Source organism: Caretta caretta, chromosome 12 (genome assembly GCF_965140235.1).
Source record: "Caretta caretta isolate rCarCar2 chromosome 12, rCarCar1.hap1, whole genome shotgun sequence".
Lineage (NCBI taxonomy): Eukaryota > Metazoa > Chordata > Testudines > Cheloniidae > Caretta > Caretta caretta.
Window position 1 is genome coordinate 31,216,123 of NC_134217.1, and position 17,655 is coordinate 31,233,777.

At 37.4% G+C, this 17,655-nt stretch overlaps 1 protein-coding gene across 3 annotated transcripts in view; it reads left to right on the plus strand.

The window, feature by feature from the left end:
- WWOX (WW domain containing oxidoreductase) overlaps positions 1-17,655 on the plus strand; it is a 687,014-nt gene that overhangs the window by 184,722 nt on the left and 484,637 nt on the right. For all 3 annotated transcript variants that reach the window (XM_048817033.2, XM_048817032.2, XM_075118433.1), the window contains exon 8: positions 1,484-1,748. In XM_048817033.2, coding sequence (XP_048672990.1) covers positions 1,484-1,748 — 265 coding nt within the window. The remainder of the gene's footprint in view (positions 1-1,483; positions 1,749-17,655) is intronic.

Sequence of the window (17,655 nt, forward strand, 5' to 3'; positions counted from 1 at the left end):
TGTATAATGACAGGTTTCAGAGTAGCAGCCGTGTTAGTCTGTATCCGCAAAAAGAAAAGGAGGACACAAGTCATCCTTTTCTTTTTGTATTTGTATAGTATACTTTGGTGTTTTAGACAGCTACTAAGGGAATGATTAGCAAAGTCTGCCACCCTTATTCATGTTGAGTAATAATTTACTCCTGGATTTGCCCCGTTGATTTCAGAATTGTGCCCTAAATGAATGTGAAAATTATGAAAGAGGCATTTTATTACCTGAGATCAAATGAGGGACTGATTCTGAAAGGGACAAAGCATTGTCAGCTCCTATTGACTTTGGAACCTTGTAGTCTTTTTATTTGTGTATTTTACTGTTTTTGCCCCGACATAAGTTTAAAAAACCCCAGCAAACACAAACAAACCAGTCAATCGCTTAACTTGGAATGTATAATGCAAAATCAGGAAAGGCGTTTTAAAATATTTGTATAATGTACACCACGATTATGTTTGTCCCTCATTTCTCCAGCTGATTCTGAAAGCTCTACATATTGAAGTGGGTTTGCTAGATCCCACCCTTTTTTTGTTTTTAAAGCAGTACTCTTGTGTGGAGCATAGTTTTGCAACTATCAGTGATATTTATTTCTCAGGACTAATATGTACTGGTAATTTAATAAACTAAAAATGTAAGGATGGATAGAGAACTATCTAGAAAGTAATGTTTTTCATGCAAGTGTCTTTAGTAAATTCACTATTTTGTTATTATTAAAAAAAGAGAGAACCAAACAAACAGCTGGTGTTTAATGACTCTGTCAGACCCAATTAAAAAACATCAACTAGTTACTTTGATTTGTGTTCAATCATGTCATGGGTATACTTAAAAACATTATAGTCTGCCAGAACACATTTTGGCTTTGTTTACATTTATCTTTTAACATATAAGACTATTGATGGCAAGTTACCAAGGTTATAACCACTTTATAATCATCAATTTTTAATCTAAAAAGAGTCTAAGAGGCAGCAAGAGTCATCTGTAGTTACTTGGACACTTAAACTAAAATATGCAGTACTTGAGCATTAGATTAAAATAATCTAGTAAAAAATGGTTAAGAATGAACACTGTATTACTCTTCTTTGAAAAGCAGAAATCTTTTATTCTAAATTATTTAAATGTATGTTAATCATGTGAGTCTTCAAAAACAAAATTAAAAAGCTGGTTTTGTTCCTGTTGCAAAAGAATGTAGTTCATATAGTATAAACTATCTTTTGCTTCTGATGTGAATTTATTTAATAATTTTACTCCCATATAACATTAAGTTCTTTTTGAGGACCACAAGCAATTTCTTTTAGATTTTAAGAAACTGCTAAGCAAGTTGCATGTTGGTTGCAGTCCAAATTCTGCTGTCATTTGCAGGAGCACAACCTTTGTGACTTCCAAGGAGTTGTTCTGTTTTAAATGAGAGCAGAATTTGGCCCAGAATGTCTAAAGCACGTGCACTGTTTTTTAGATTTTCAGAAATTAAAGATTCCTCAGGAAAGCTTGACTTCAGCCTGCTTTCTCCATCTAAGAAAGAGTTCTGGGCTGTCGTGGCCTACAACCGTTCCAAGCTTTGCAATATATTGTTCTCCAATGAGCTAAACCGCCACCTTTCTCCCCATGGGGTGACTTCTAATGCAGTGCATCCTGGAAATATGATCTACTCATCCATTCATCGCAACTGGTGGGTGTATACCCTGCTGTTTACCTTGGCTCGGCCTTTCACCAAATCCATGGTAAGTGAATGCCTTGCAGCATTTTACACATCTTCAGTTTTTAAATCATGGGACTGGAGTTATAAAAATCCAGATGTACATATTTGCTTTAACCTTTTGCCTCTTTTTAATGCAAGCACGGTTTTAATGGTGATCATGCTGTCAACCCTGTGAGCTGTAGTAAAGGGTCCTAAAAAAAATTTCAGATGAACTTTGTCAATCTAAAGTAATACATACAATGTTGGAATGCCTGATTTCCATTGCCCTGTTAATGGGTAGCTGCACATATTAGGGGTGGAATGCTGTGGGGTTAGTGATATGCTTCAATACACATTTAAAGAATTTAAAAAGTTGTTTTGAATTTTCAATTAAGTGCATGCTCAGGTACATTTGGTTTGTAAATAGAGGAATATGTAGGTGCTGTGATTAAAGAACCTTGCTAATGGCATCATTGATAGCTGAAGGAAAGCACTTTCATTGTACACCCTTCTTTTTCAGAGGCTTATAGCTTCCTGGTGAATATCATCTTCCTTATCCTTATTCTTAATCCAAAGGCAGTGATTTCCTTGGTGTTTTTTTTTGTTTTTTGTTTTTTTTAACCAGGAGTGTGGGGGGAGGTGTGGGAGAGTGAGTGAGTGTGTGTGTGCGTGCTATCAACAGGTAGAATTCCACAAGGCCATTTTTACAAATCTGAGCATGGAAAATATATTGACCGTTAAGACATTTTCAAACACGTCTTTTTGTGTTGGGATAACCCTCAAAGTTGCCTGAATTTAAAACATACCACTCAATGGAGAGAAGACCCTTGGATTCATTCGAACAAATTTGTTGAGAGATAAAGTTGTAAGTGCCCAATGCATGGGGTGTGGCCAGGGATTTGCCATTTGAGGAGCTAGATAGCCAATATAGTAGTCTCAGGTTCCTCCTGCCTCCAAAAGTCACTGATCTATCATTTTAGAGAACAGTTTCTGCAGCCTTTTTACATATTTTCAGACAAACTATATTACAAATGGATTAATAATTACAATATTTCAGTAGCCCCCCCTAGAATGATGAGTTAGTTAACAGAACCTCATGGCTTGAAAGGATTAAAAGTAACACATTAAAAATGGGTCTACTTACTGTTTGATTCCCTACAATGGGCCCTTTCCAATGCACACTGAGGTCAATGGGAGTCTTGACATTGACTCTAGTGAACATTGGATTGGGTCCATTACGCAAAGAAGGTTAACTAGGCCTTTCGTGCCTACCACTAGCATTCTTCTTTATTAAGAGATTACAGTGCTGTCAAATGGGGGTGTTAACCCCGCTTCCTCCAGTTCCTCACCTCAGCTATTTCTAAACTATCCAGATTGGTTTGTTGGGCTCAGGATGACTTTAACTTTGCTGAGAATTGCCTGCTTTTGAACCTTATTGACTGTGTCTCATCATTTACTTACTGAGAGGGAATGATGTTCCCGAAGAGGAAAAAAATGGCTCCATCCTGTTTGAGACCGAGCATTTGGGGTGTGGAAAGAAGGTATCTGTACCCATACTGAGTCGAGCCTATCTTGCAAAAAGAAAAGGAGTACTTGTAGCCTATCTTGGTAGTTGTTCAGCCCCATCTTAGGCCCTCTCACAATAGACAAAGTGATGGATGCCAGTGGTTGTGAGGTTGCACAACTCATTGTCTCTCTGAGCCAGTGAAACAGACAAACTGAATTATTTTCATTTGAAAAGAAGCAGGGAAGGAGAGGACAGGAGTGGGGTATCATCCCTGAGTAGCTCCATCAATAATATTACCCCCAATAGTTTGTCAGATTAATGGCTGAGTCACATGCTGAATCTGTGTAATTATGTATAAGAAAGGGTCCTGATTGCATGTTCACTTAGTCCAGTTTTGCAGTGGTGTAGTTCCATTGTCTTAAATGGCATTCATCCTAATTTACATAGGTGCAAGTAAGTAGAGAATCAGGCCCAAAACATATAAAAGCATTTTCTCTATAAGTGGCCTGTAGGCCAAAATTCCAGAGATATCTCCAACAGTAGGGCCAGATTCCAAGTGATGCCTGAACCAGCCTTCACTTGGGACAACAGAACTGAGCATACGCCTGCTCTCACAGTTTGGCATACTAACAGTTGCACAGGCAATCTGAATAGTCTCTCAGTTCTGTGTGCAGGTTGCAGAATTTGTATGTGCAAAACACGTGTTCCAGTGGGGTTGGTTGGTCCATGAACACTATCAGCTGTTGAGGCAGGTGTTAGAATTCTTCAACCACACATGCAGTAGTCAGTATATCAAAATTATGCATGTACACGTGAGCTTGTTGTACAAAATCCAGTCCCTGGAGCATCTGCTAAGATAGGGTAAATGTCCTTCTTATCCACAAGCATTACTAGAGTATGGTTGGTGTGTCAGGTAACGGTATCAGTTTACAGAAAAAAGATGCAGCTCCTGGGTTCTGTTATGAATATAACAGTTTTATTTACTTCGATGCATCTTCTTTGATGAGCCCTTTGTATTTGTGTTTTGTTTTTGTGGCTCAGATAAACTCATCCTTTTCTATTTTAAATTGTAAAATGCTAATTAGGTCATTTCAGAAATTATTTTATCATTGTATCACTTCTTTTGATAATAATCTCATATGATATGATGGTATCTGGTGTGTAAAAGAGAGTTCGAGATCAGCATTGACTAGACAACCATCCCTAAAGCAAGCTATATTGCTTCAATCAGTTCTTTGTGTGTGTTTCTTTTAATCACCTGAGGCTTTACAAGTGCTATTGTAATGGTCCTGGATGAGGGCAGATCTCATTATTATAGATTAGTGTGTCAAATCCTGCCTGAAACCTCATGGGTGCTACCACTGCCAAAGTTGGTATCAGAACCTGGGGACCCACAGAAAATGTGCATCTATTTCACAGTGTGCCGCCCAGCTATGCTGTACTCCTAGTTAAGCCATAGGGAGGGATTTTTTGTTGTAGAAATTAAATGTTGCCCCTAGAAGTTTGCTCTACTCCTTATCCACATTGTTAGGGCCTCACAGTTTACTCCTCCTGTCACTAAGCTGGAGTAGGCTTTCTGGAGCAGCTCCACTTTCATTCTGTGGTTTGGATACCGGAGTCTTCTCCCCATTCCTATTGCAGATGTCCCCAGAGCCTAGACTTGTGTTTTGGGCTGGGTACTGCGTTTGTCTGAGTTTGAGGCTGCAGTTACTATGGGCACAGACCATATGTTCATAGTTTGTTGCATATGTGTAACATCAAAAATGGTTAGGACAGTGAGGCCCTGATCCTGACTGGGGCCTTTTGATGCTATTACAATAGAAACAAAGTTAATAATAATAATTTTTCATTTTATTTCACAAAACAAGGGTTTAGTAGAGAAGCACTGAGAATGGTGGATAACATGGTAGGGCTCAAAGGCCAAACTTTTTGGAAACCTAGTCTTTAAATTTTCACACCTAGTGTATCCACAATAATACATTCCTCCAATTTGCTAAACTGGTTACTGCTAATTACTGAGAGCTTTTCGTTTTCATTTTTGTCACATTTATTTTTGTGATAATGACCTAATGGCATTTTTAAATTGTCTACTTAAATTACACTTCTTATAAATTATACCAGCTGGTCAGATGTTTCATTTTGATTCCAAATAGTGGGCAAAGGTATATCTTGTGTGTTTTTAAAAAAGCCCCCTTTTTTTAGTGGTTAAGTTCATAAATGTGGTGTTGTTCCAATCTGAATGTGACAGTGTATGATTCCTTCAGAGATGAATGTTGCTGTATATCTGTATATCTTCATTCTTGGGAGAGGTCATGCAGCCTCTTGCATGTGGCAATGAGAATATTCTGCATGACAGAATTTAGTCCAAGGAAACATTGCCTATAGGCCTCTAGTTTTAGCTGATTCCCTGAAGCATTGAAGAGAAGTGTTCTAATATACACCTTTCTTTATTTGCTGTTACTTGCTGTGACTATAGTGACTTTAGTTACAGTAATTAGGCCACTCTTCATGGAGTCAGGCTATTTTAAGTGCCTGTTCTAAGCAATAGTGTTACAGATGTCTAACTATACTACTGGATATTCTTAAGTAAACTTTCTTAAACTTACTCTTTCTTTGAAATCTTAGGCTTTTGCCCATATACCATTTTAATCATTGCTGTAAATAGATTATCATACTGAAAGTAATGCAACTCCACCCCGTCCAAGCCTCTTTTATGGCTGCCTACAAGTGGAGTAATGAGTGATATACTGTATCAGTGCTAGTCAAAGTGATTCACAGGAAGTTTGCAGGTGTTCTGCTGCTGAAACTTGTTAACATGGTGATTCCAACAGATGTTTATACTATTTAGACTAGTGAAAAATTGAACTTGGATTCTTTCCCTCTACCCCCACCCCCTACTTTTCCCAAACCAAGACATATTGAAATTAGTTAAAACGGATGTCCATGCTTGGTTTTTTTTGTGTCAGATAGTAATAGCAGCAGCAGCTCTGTCCTGTTTTGTTTATTTACTGCTTCTGTTATTGCAGCAAGCAGAGGCCATAATCAGGACCAGGTCCCTATTTTGCTTGACATTGTACAATCGTACAGTAAAAGGTAGGCCTTGCCTTGGAGAGCTTACAGTCTACTTCAAGACAAACTGCAACAAGTGGATGTTACAAACAAACAAATGGAAGTATTGGAGAAGGGACTCTGAAGGTAACAGTGGTAGAAAATACATGGTTACATAGACTAGGTATGTGTCCAGCTGGCTTGATCTATGTCTTTAAAAAATAAATTATAAAACAAAAATATACACAAGGTTATTAAGTTGACTTTAAAATGACATGGCTAAATAGTCTCTCATGTTTTTAATTAATGTAAATCTGTCATTCAAAACCCTTTCTGACTTCTTGCTAGACACATGTACAATTAAAATTCAATACATTTATCATAAGATTTAAACTTTGATACAGAATATATTAACTAGTGTCACCACGTATGATCTTGTCAGTGTACAATGGCATATAAAAATGGAAGCACAGTGCTATTATCACACTCTTGCTATAGTCTTACATAGAACCAAATATTTTTGTTGGCAGGTAATAGAGAAGAAAGAATATCGTGTGTTAGGGTTTCAAGAGCTTAACAGATGTTTCAGTGAACTACATTTTCAAATCCTTTTACATGAAAAAAGGAATAGAATTTGTAGAAGTTCTGAGATGATTGGGTTACATTTCCTGTTGCAATGCAAAGCCAGCCATTGTAGTAGAGTTTTAACAGATGTGCTACTCCCTTTTTAATGGATGGGAATAAAACACTGGTCTTTTGCAGAGTTATAAATTATAGCTAGAAAAGCACAAGATGTCAATGTCTTAACCTCACCTAGCCATAGCAGGGTAATTCTGCCCTTGAATAACCTGCCAGAGATTTATAGTTTCAAAATTTTTAAATTTCTAAGAGGTCAATAGATGTACAACCTATGTTTTTTCTTGGAAAATATTAACATTTTAGAATGGGGATTTCACTATTAGATTATGTGCTATGGAGAAATATAAGGAATGCATTTTAGTTACAACCACATCTCAGATCTGGACATCAGAAGTGTAGATGAGGCATCAAATGTTTTGGTTTCATGTCTGATACTACCTCAAGGCTTTCATTCAAATATTACACGTTTAGTTTATTCGATAATTTGTGCAAAGAATTTAAAATTTCTGTTTGTGTTGCTTAGTTGGCACTCTTGCCCCAAGCTGAAAGGTCCTGAGTTCAAATGTCAGATAATGATTTGAAGCTTTAATGTTTCCATGGCTTCTTTTAAAGAATCTGGGATAATATTTATATTCTGGTCAACATTCCCTCTTAAAATAAATAGAATTTATTGTTCAAAGGTCTGTGTGGCTGTTGTTAATTTCATGATGGCTGCCCTGAATTACTGAACAATTAGGCCCAAATTCTGCCCTGATATATGGATATAAAATCTCAAGTCAAGTCATTGCATGAGAGGGGTGTTTGCCAGACTAGTATTTGGCCATTAGTAGCTGTATAGCTCATGACTGAAAAGCACGTTGAGGTGTCTTGAGTATGAAGAACAGTAGGTATTCCTTTTGAAAAGAACACTACACCTTAGAGTCTGACCTTAGCATTATTTCCTGCTGAGTCCTTAGTTTAAGAACATGATGTTCGAGGGGAAAGGGAGTAAAGCTGGACTGAGGACCTATGTGGGATTAGCACTGATGTAAAGCTGCAGGGTGTGTGGTTCCTTTTGAAGAGAACACGTAGGAGTCTGTATTTTTTTTTTTTTACATAATTGCATTAAACGTAAACAGGAACTAAATGTTGAACTGCAGATTCCAGCTCACCAGCTGACAGGGTGGTGGTGGGTGTATCTCCACTCACAGGATAACTTTTGTCCAGTTGTAACCCTTACTAAATGCAAATCGATTTGTTTACCTGCCTGCAGAATAGTAATAGCTACCCAGCACACAGGGTAGATGGAACCTGTAGAGCTCAGACTGTGGAGGGGAAAGAAAGAAGGCTAGTGCAGGGGAGTGTTCTGATTTGAGAGTACTGGGATGAGGGAGGAGGCAGGGATCCGAGGTGAATCATCTCTCAAGCATAGAGACACAATTTCTCTCTCCATTTAAAATTTCTGGACACTAGTAATAAGCCAAAGTACAATTTAAGTTAAAGAAAAGCTATGTGTATTTGACGTCTATTTTTTTAAATATAAAGTAGTGAAACTTACAGAAAATTTGGGTTTAAAACCAATGCATTTCCTGCTGACTTTAATGGGAAAAGAGTTTCTTGCTGGCCTGAGCTTTATTTATTTATGTGATTATTTATACATACTACTTCTGTGTTAGAAATAAGACGGCATGGTCTGCACAGTAGTCTCAAACATCAAGAGCCTGTGAAAAATTAAAACTTGAAGTGGTAGTTCCAAAATAAAATTTAATATGCATGCTGTTAAAGGTACACCTACATGTTTGAGAACTAAGTATCCTACATGTCTGAGAGTTAAGTTGTTCTACTCTTTTCCATTAAAATAAGAGTAATACACAGTATAGGGGAGCAAATGCTCTCCCTGCCCTATCCCTCTACCATAAGAATGGAGGGCCTTGATGGAAACAGAGCCAGTTCAGTTCTGCTGCACACGGTGGCAGGAATAGATTCCAGAAGCCTGCCTGTGTGCCATGCAACTCAGCTCTGCAGCAGAGTCTAAATGTGTGCGTGTTGAACAGTCCAGCAGATCCATCGCTTCTGCCTACCGAGGAATGCATGCCAAACATGAGAGCAACTACAGCCCAGACGTTTCAGTCTCTTCTGTAAAGCAGCTCTGCTGCTGTTGGATGTCCTCAGGAGATGTTTCCTTTTACCCTCTTCCTCCCAAGATCCTGGGGAACTCTAAAGTGCCCAGCCCAGCTTCTTGGACTTTGAGCTGGGGGCAGCAGTTGGCCCATAATGATTGTACTCTAAATAATTATACTATATCTTGAAACGGATAGCATATTTTCAGCATTTCACCCTGGAAAAGCCTCCTTATATGAAACAGTTATATATTTGTGGAATGTCTGCATGCACTTCAGTAACTTTCCATAATAAGGTTTAAATTTCCCATGTTGCAACTTCATATTCAGCCCAACAGCTCACCTGCTCTTCTGTTGCCTCCTCTTAATCTGAGATTTGTAGATGATTGCCCTCAGAGTTGTTAATCAGTACAAGGGAATATTGATTATTATTTTCTTTTGTTACTTCAGGTTTTTAAATCAGCCAGAAACAAAGCTCCTGACTGAGCAGCAGCCTCCTCCCTTCCCCCAAAGAAAAACCTTTGTGGGTTTAAGGTGTATTAAAAATGAAATAATGAGCATTTAACAAAGATTTTCAAAGTAATCCTTTTTATTTTCATGTTCTGATATGATTTATCTGTAACTTCTTTCTTGTCTGAAATTCCCAGACTCCATGTCTTTTCTCAGTTTGCTCAATTATTTACTTGCTTTCCAGTTCTAATATCTGTCTTTCTTTTGTTCTTCATTCTCTCTCTTTTGCTCATCTCTGTCCCCATATCTCAGCTGTGGCTACATTGCCATGGCCTTATCAGATCTCTTAAGTAGCATTGGTCTGATCAGTGTATGAATGGGAGGCCTCCAAGGAAGGAAAGAATCTGGGGAGCACAGCTGTATTTAGGTGCTCAGGTACCATACTGATGGGCATAGCAACCTGAAAAAAACAGAATTTATTATTCACCCATTTTGCTTTGTTCCTACTCACTTTTGGTCTTTGGACGTCACCACAGTGTGTTATTTACAAAGAGTTTGCCATGCCCTTGCTACATTGTTGCCAGAATGTTTCTTTTACTAAAACATTGAAATTTTGTATTGTTTGCTATGAAAGTTGATATTCCACTGTGAAAATTAGGAAACCAACAATATAGTAGTTTTCCTTGCAGACAAAAGGCAGAAATCCAGAACTCTGAGTTGTAGGGGAATCCTTAATTTATATTTGCAGTGATAAATATAATGTATATTTACTAATGCTTTGCAATTCAATGAAATTAAAATATTTTTATTCTGATTTTAACCTTTCTCTATATCAACCATTACCTTTTACTTTAATATTACATGGAGGTAGAAGACAAAGTTCTTCTTTTGGAACATCAATGTCTTCCACTGGGCAAGCATAGGAAATTGATTAGGATTAGGGCTGTCAAGCGATTACAAAAAATAATCACGATTAATTGCACTGTTAAATAATTATAAAATACTATTTATTTAAACATTTTTGGATGCTTTCTACATTTTCAAATATATTGATTTCAATTACAACACAGAATACAAAGTGTACAGTGTTCCCTTTATATTTATTTTTGATTACAAAGATTTGCACTATAAAAAACCAAATAGTATTTTTCAATTCACCTTATAAAAGTACTGTAGTGCAATCTTTTTATCCTGAAACTTGAATTTACAAATGTAGAATTATGTAAAAAAAAAAGAAAAACTGCATTCAAAAATAAAACAATGTAAAACTTTGGAGCCTAAAAATCTACTCAGTCCTACTTAAGCCAATTGTTCAGACAAACAAGTTTGGTTACAATTTACAGGGGATAATGCTGCCCGCTTCTTATTTGCAGTGTCACTTGAAAGTGAAACTAGGCGTTCGCATGGCACTGTTGTAGCTGGGGTCTCAAGCTATTTACATGCCAGATGCACTAATGATTCATATGTCCCTTCATCTTCACCATTTCATAGGATATGTGTCCATGCTGGTGATGGGTTCGATAACAATAAAAGCAGAACAGACTGATGCATGTTCATTTTCATCATCTGAGTCAGATGCCACCAGCAGAAGATTGATTTTCTTTTTTGATGGTTCGGGTTCTGTAGTTTCCACATCAGAGTCTTGCTCTTTTAAGACTTCTGAAAGAATGCTCAATGCCTCATCCCTTTCAGATTTTGGACAGCACTTCAGTTTCTTAAATCTTGAGTCGAGTACTGTAGCTATTTTTAGAAATCTCACATTGGTACCTTCTTTGTGTTTTGTCAAATCTACAGTAAAAGTGTTCTTAAAACGAACATGTGCTGGGTCATCATCCAAGACTGCTGTAACATGAAATATATGGCAGAATGCAGGTAAAACAGAACAGGAAACATAGAATTCTTTCCCAAGGAGTTCAGTTACAAATCTAATTAGTGCATTATTTTTTTAACGAGCATCATCAGCATGGAAGCATGTCCTCTGGAAAGGTGGCCAAAGCATGAAGGGGCATATGAATGTCTAGCATACCTGGCACGTAAATACCTGGAAACGCCTGTTCTCACTTTCATGTGACATTGTAAATAAGAAGAAGGCAGCAGTATTTCCCATAAATGTAAACAAACTCATTTGTGTTAACAATTGGTTGAAGAAGAAGTAGGACTGAGTGGACTTGTAGCATCTAAAGTTTTACATTGTTTTGTTTTTTAGTGCAGTTATGAAACAAAAAAATCTACATTTTTAAGTTACACTTTCACGATAAAGCAATTGCACTACAGTACTTGTATGAGGTGAATTGAAAAATACTATTTCTTGTTTATTATTTTTACAGTGCAAATATTTGTAATAAAATAGTAATATAAAGTGAGCACTGTACACTTTGTATTCTGTGTTGTAATAGAAATCAATATATTTGAAAATGTAGAAAAACATCCAAAATATTTAATAAATTTCAATTGGTATTCGATTGTTTAACAGTGCAATTAATCGTGATTAATTTTTTTAATCATGATTTTTTTTAAAGTTAATCACATGACTGTGATTAATCGACGGCCCTAATTAGGATATGCTCATCTGCCCATTAGGATGTTCCATTGCCACTCTATTCTCTAGTCCATAGTGAAAATCCTCATATGTCATACATCTTTGCAGAAGAAGATAAAAACAGAAAGAATGTAAGACATGGGAAGTGTTAGTCAAAGATGTGTCCACTCCTGCAAATAGCAGGTGCTGTGTGTATACCCACAAGACACAGTTCTAAGGGAATCTGGTACATAGACCAAAAATGTGCTAAACACAAAATGACAGGTTTCAGAGTAACAGCCGTGTTAGTCTGTATTCGCAAAAAGAAAAGGAGTACTTGTGGCACCTTAGAGACTAACCAATTTATTTGAGCATGAGCTTTCGTGAGCTACAGCTCACTTCATCGGATGCATACCGTGGAAACTGCAGCAGACTTTATATACACACAGAGAATATGAAACAATACCTCCTCCCACCCCACTGTCCTGCTGGTAATAGCTTATCTAAAGTGATCATCAAGTTGGGCCATTTCCAGCACAAATCCAGGTTGGGTGGAGGGTGAGAAAACCTGGATTTGTGCTGGAAATGGCCCAACTTGATGATCACTTTAGATAAGCTATTACCAGCAGGACAGTGGGGTGGGAGGAGGTATTGTTTCATATTCTCTGTGTGTATATAAAGTCTGCTGCAGTTTCCACGGTATGCATCCGAGGAAGTGAGCTGTAGCTCACGAAAGCTCATGCTCAAATAAATTGGTTAGTCTCTAAGGTGCCACAAGTACTCCTTTTCTAAACACAAAAGGTTACAGGATTGTAATGGTCAATAAAGCAAAGGGAAGGGATTGCCATTCTTTTGATGAAAGGTCACATCTTAAAACCAAATAAATCCAGGTGATTCCAACAATCCCAAGGCTGTCTTGGTGCTCAGCCTTCCAGATATAGCCAACTGTTTCAGACCAGAAATGGGTTAATACTCCGCACACTTAAAGAGACTTTAGTCACTCCCAGGTCAAGCCTGAACAGGAGGTACTGCTGGGTTTTACTGAAAAATTTGTATATGAAATATTCCTTTGTCTCCCAACCAAACAGATTGGGAGAGTGAGACCATCTTGCCCAAATTTTAAACTAGTGCTGTTTTGGGGCCTCCTACAAAGATTACTTGTTATCCAGCCCACTGAAATAAAATTTATCATATTAAGTTAACTAGTCACATCACTCCCTCCCTTAAAAAATAGTAGAATCAATATTCTCACTGCACACAAGAATAGCACATTCTTTAGGGCAACAGCCAAATACCGGGTTATTACTGAAACTGAAATGTCACTTATCAAAATGACACTATCCCATATATTAAAGCTTCCTTTAGTAATAGTTAGGGGCAGGACGGCCCAGTCTTGCATGGCATCTCTTTGTATCTGCTCCGTGATTCAATGACGGAGCCAGTCTGGTCAGACACTCTGTTATTAAACAGGTTTTGCCTAATCACATGGCTGTCATACTTTGCACTCTTCCCCTGAAGAGCAGTGGCAACTCAGCTACTCTTAATGGACAGAGAAGTGGGCAGACAAATATATTACATAAACACAGGGATTGCTATCTATTTCTGTACAATATTGTCTTTGCAAGTAGATAATGTTACAGTAGTATTCTCGATATTCTTTATGCTTACTGGAGAGAATACCTAAGTAATACTGGGTGAAATTTGGACCTCATTAAAGTCAAGGGGAGTTTTGCCCATCCATTCTCCTCTTCCCCACCATTCTGACTGGTACAAAATATGTTCTGCTCTATTAAAATTAGTTCTGTTATTTTATCACAGTGTTCCATTGCTAAGGATATAGTTAGAAGCAACTTAGCTCAGTTTTTGCTTACATGAAAAGAGAAATCATAAAATATTTCTTTTGTGCAGCTTACGTTAAATCAGGATTAATCAACAGGGGTTTCTTGGCAGGCAGTGAGACATTTAGCTGAAGCATGTGAAATGCCTGAAAAAAGGTGGGAATAACAATGCAAGGGAAAACATGCACTGCAAACCTTTTGATTTATTTATGGCATATGTGAGTTGTACAAACCAGTGAAATAAATTAAATATACATGCTTGGTTCTTTCAGTGCCTTCTTGGCAAATAAGTAGTAGATTTTGTTTATCACTAGTTTATCATGAAAATTCAGCAATGAGGTCATCCTGTATAAATAGACAGGCAACCCTGAATGCTCAGAAGCCCTTTTTGGAGATTATTATGAAGGTTATTGTTTTTCTTTCTTCAGTTATTTTTGGATGAATTAATTTGGTGCTTATGAAACTGAGTGGCTGTTAACACAGGAAAGAGTCAGCCAACACCAAGCAGCTGAGCTGCTTCCGGGTACCTTCCAGAAGTGCCTCACTTTTTAAACTTTTATAACCCCAACCATCCCAATTCTCTTGATTGGCAGTCTCTGAGGGAGGCTCAATCACGCTAACTTGTGTTACTGTTGTGATATGGACAAATATCCAAAAAGCACTGATTTGATCACAGAAATAAGTCTGTACTTGTTCCTGAAACAGGATTTCAAGGAGGTCTCCTCTGAATATTTAAAACTCCATCTTTTCATTAGATCCTCTGGGTGGATGTCTGGTAAATGTTCAAATAGACATTATCTTGGCTGTGGTGTATACCAGTTATTATTATTTCTAATTGTTAGTTTGGGTCCTCTATGCAATACTTTCATACAGTTAGGATCAGCAGCCACTGTGCTAGACTCTGTACAAAGTAAAAGATGGTCTCTACTATCCCTTTTATAATTTAAATAGCATTAAATCATGTCTATATTACTGACATGGTCCCCATTACAAATTTCTGAGTGCTTCTGCCTCACAATCTTTAATATACTTGTTTTCACAACACCTTCATGAGGTAAGGAAGAATTGTTATCCCTGTGTTTCAAATGGGGAGCTAAGTCACACAGAAATGAAGGCGACTTGCCCAAGGTCACGCAGGAAGTCTGTGGTGGAGCAGGGAATTGAACTCAGGGCTCCCAAGTTCCAGGCTAGCACTTCAAGCGTCTGATAATTATTCTTCTCAGTAACAAGACAATAACAGAGCTAATATTTTCATGTAACAGATATCTGTAATCAGAATAATAGTCAATACATTGCGGTATTATAATGCAGCATTTATTATGGTCTATTACTGACATTTTGAAAAGATTATCAAAACTACTCACAGGAATCAGACTTGAATTTTAGCCAATAATGAGTTGCTGGCACCTTTCCTAAAAAGTTAAGTTTCAAAACTATTTTATATGTTAATTTAATTTTTTAGCCTTTCAGAGGGAGTCAGAACTATTATAGCATACATGTAGTTGATATTTTAAAAACAGCCAAATAGTAAAATACATGAGAGAATTCACCAGACACTTTTACCTACTGAAATTACTATGCTGTGAGTGACGTGAAATATGAAAAACAAATCTTAGGTTAAGATGTAAAATGGCACATTTGGTTTCCAGTTACAATTGTCTGACTCGCCAAACTGTAAAAGACATGATAACATCTTAATAATGGTGGGTTGCACAGAAATAGCTGAAAGAAGACCATAAGGAACCTGAATTAAATAGCACTGTAATAAATTATTGTCCTTCCATAGTGTGCATTGACTTCCTCTGGTTTTTAAAACTAAGGTTTAATTGATCTAATTTAGAGTCCAAGATCTGGGGAGTGTTGTTTTTTGTGTCCATGAATGTTATCATGGAGAGCTTCTTTGATTCCCTGAAAGAGTAGACACCACACATGAAGTCGCTTTCTCAACTGTGCCACTTGACTATGAAGCAGCTGGACTTTTAGATGAGAAGGTCTTTGCCCCCACAGATTTGATCTGTCAGGCCTTTAAAACCATATTTGAATCTGCTTTTTGGCCTATGTCCTATGATTTTGAAAGTTGCCTACCTGGTGGTGTCTGTACTGCCACAGAGCCCTTTGGCATATAGAGCTGCTGATCCACAAAGAGCCATGTATTTGGACAAAGCTCACCATCTGTGTATTTGCCTTGCAAAGGCAAATAACATGCACCCCATTTTAAAAAAGCACTGTGGAGTTGCATAATAAAACATGTTTACGTTGCCTCAGTTAATGAGGTATGGCCTACAGAAGTGGATACATTTATGTATTATACAACTGCTTTATTCCAAGATGCTCTTTATGAATGGACAGATGTGCAGGAAACCTCATTGGCCACATTTACTATATGTTAGGTAGCATATATTTTTTAAAAAATACAGCTTAGTTTTCTATATAGAATTATAATTTAAAGACTATTTCCTAAATGGAAGGTGTTTTATTTAGTGACATTAATATTTCCCCTAGGCCTCCTGGGATACCTGCGATGCTTGACCATATATGCTTGGTCTTTTTATCTCTTTATACCATATTTGTAGAGGTGCCATACCACTTTAAACATTTCCCCAATCAGTTTCATATGATGGGTTCCCTTTAATCATTTACATTCTGAGAAAGTCAAATATTCCTTAAGAAGCCAAAGTAATCTAACAGAAAGTATAGTGTTTGTGCAGCTGGATATCTTATTTATTTGAAGTTCTGAGAGAAATCTCTTCTGACGTTAGAAAAAAGAGGGAAGGGTAAACAGTAAGAGTATCCAAGTAATCTGAACTAGAAAGTCCCTTCTTTTAGAGCTAAGTCATTTTTTTTTTAAAAAAAGAAAAAGTATATTTGCAGTATTCCCTCCCCCCCCACACACCCAAAAAAATGCAGTACATCAAATGCAGAGGGCTATAAAATGTTTTCTTAGTATTCTCACTATTATATATTATTAAAAACCTGGTGACCTTTTTATTTTATTTTAATTTAACATTTCTGCATAGGTGAATGCAATAAATCTCTCTTTCTGAAAAAGTGATTAATCTGTTTTGTTTTTTTGCATGTGACATGTCATTTATTGTCATGTTGGCTTTCCCTTGACATGATAACCACATAACTAAATTACCATTCCTGAAAACTGTTTTGTAAGACAGTGATTAAAAGAATGTAAGTGTGTCTGTGTATCTTCTCTCTCTCTCTCTTTGGAAGTTGTCAGTTATCAAGTTGTCATATCAATAGTGTTTTCCTCTCTTGTTGTCTCCTCCTTCCTAGAGTTATGCAATTGCTGGTATCTTTCTTCTGGATGAAAATGTGAGGGAATGTGCCAGTTTTTCTTTTCTGATGTCAGTGTTCCTTGCATATGTGGTAATTTTCTGTCTTCTAAAGTGTTATTGTATGCTTGCTACTCATGTTCAGTGGCGCCTCTTCATGTCTCATCTGGGGAATTAGCTCACTGCCCCCATCTGGTGGTTGTCCAGCCCCTTGCCTCAAATCACTCATTTGTGGTCTCTTTCTCACTGGTCAGGAGCTGCAGCTCCAGCCAAGTCACAATTGTCCTCCCCTTCCAGGGTCTCGCCAGAGTCTCTCGCCACCCAATCTCTCTCACCCAGCTGAGGCAGCCTATGGCTAATTGGCCTCTCTCGCCTATATCAACTCTGCATGGATAGTGTGGGGTGAATGCCCCATCACATAAAGACATGGCTCTAAATAATTATGTTCTTTTGCCAGCCTGGAGAGCGAGTTAGATGCCCACATAGAGGGAAATGGCCTTGTGAAAAAAAACTAATTAGGAGATCTGGTTTGTTTTCCCACTGGATATTCTGTAATTTGGTAATCCT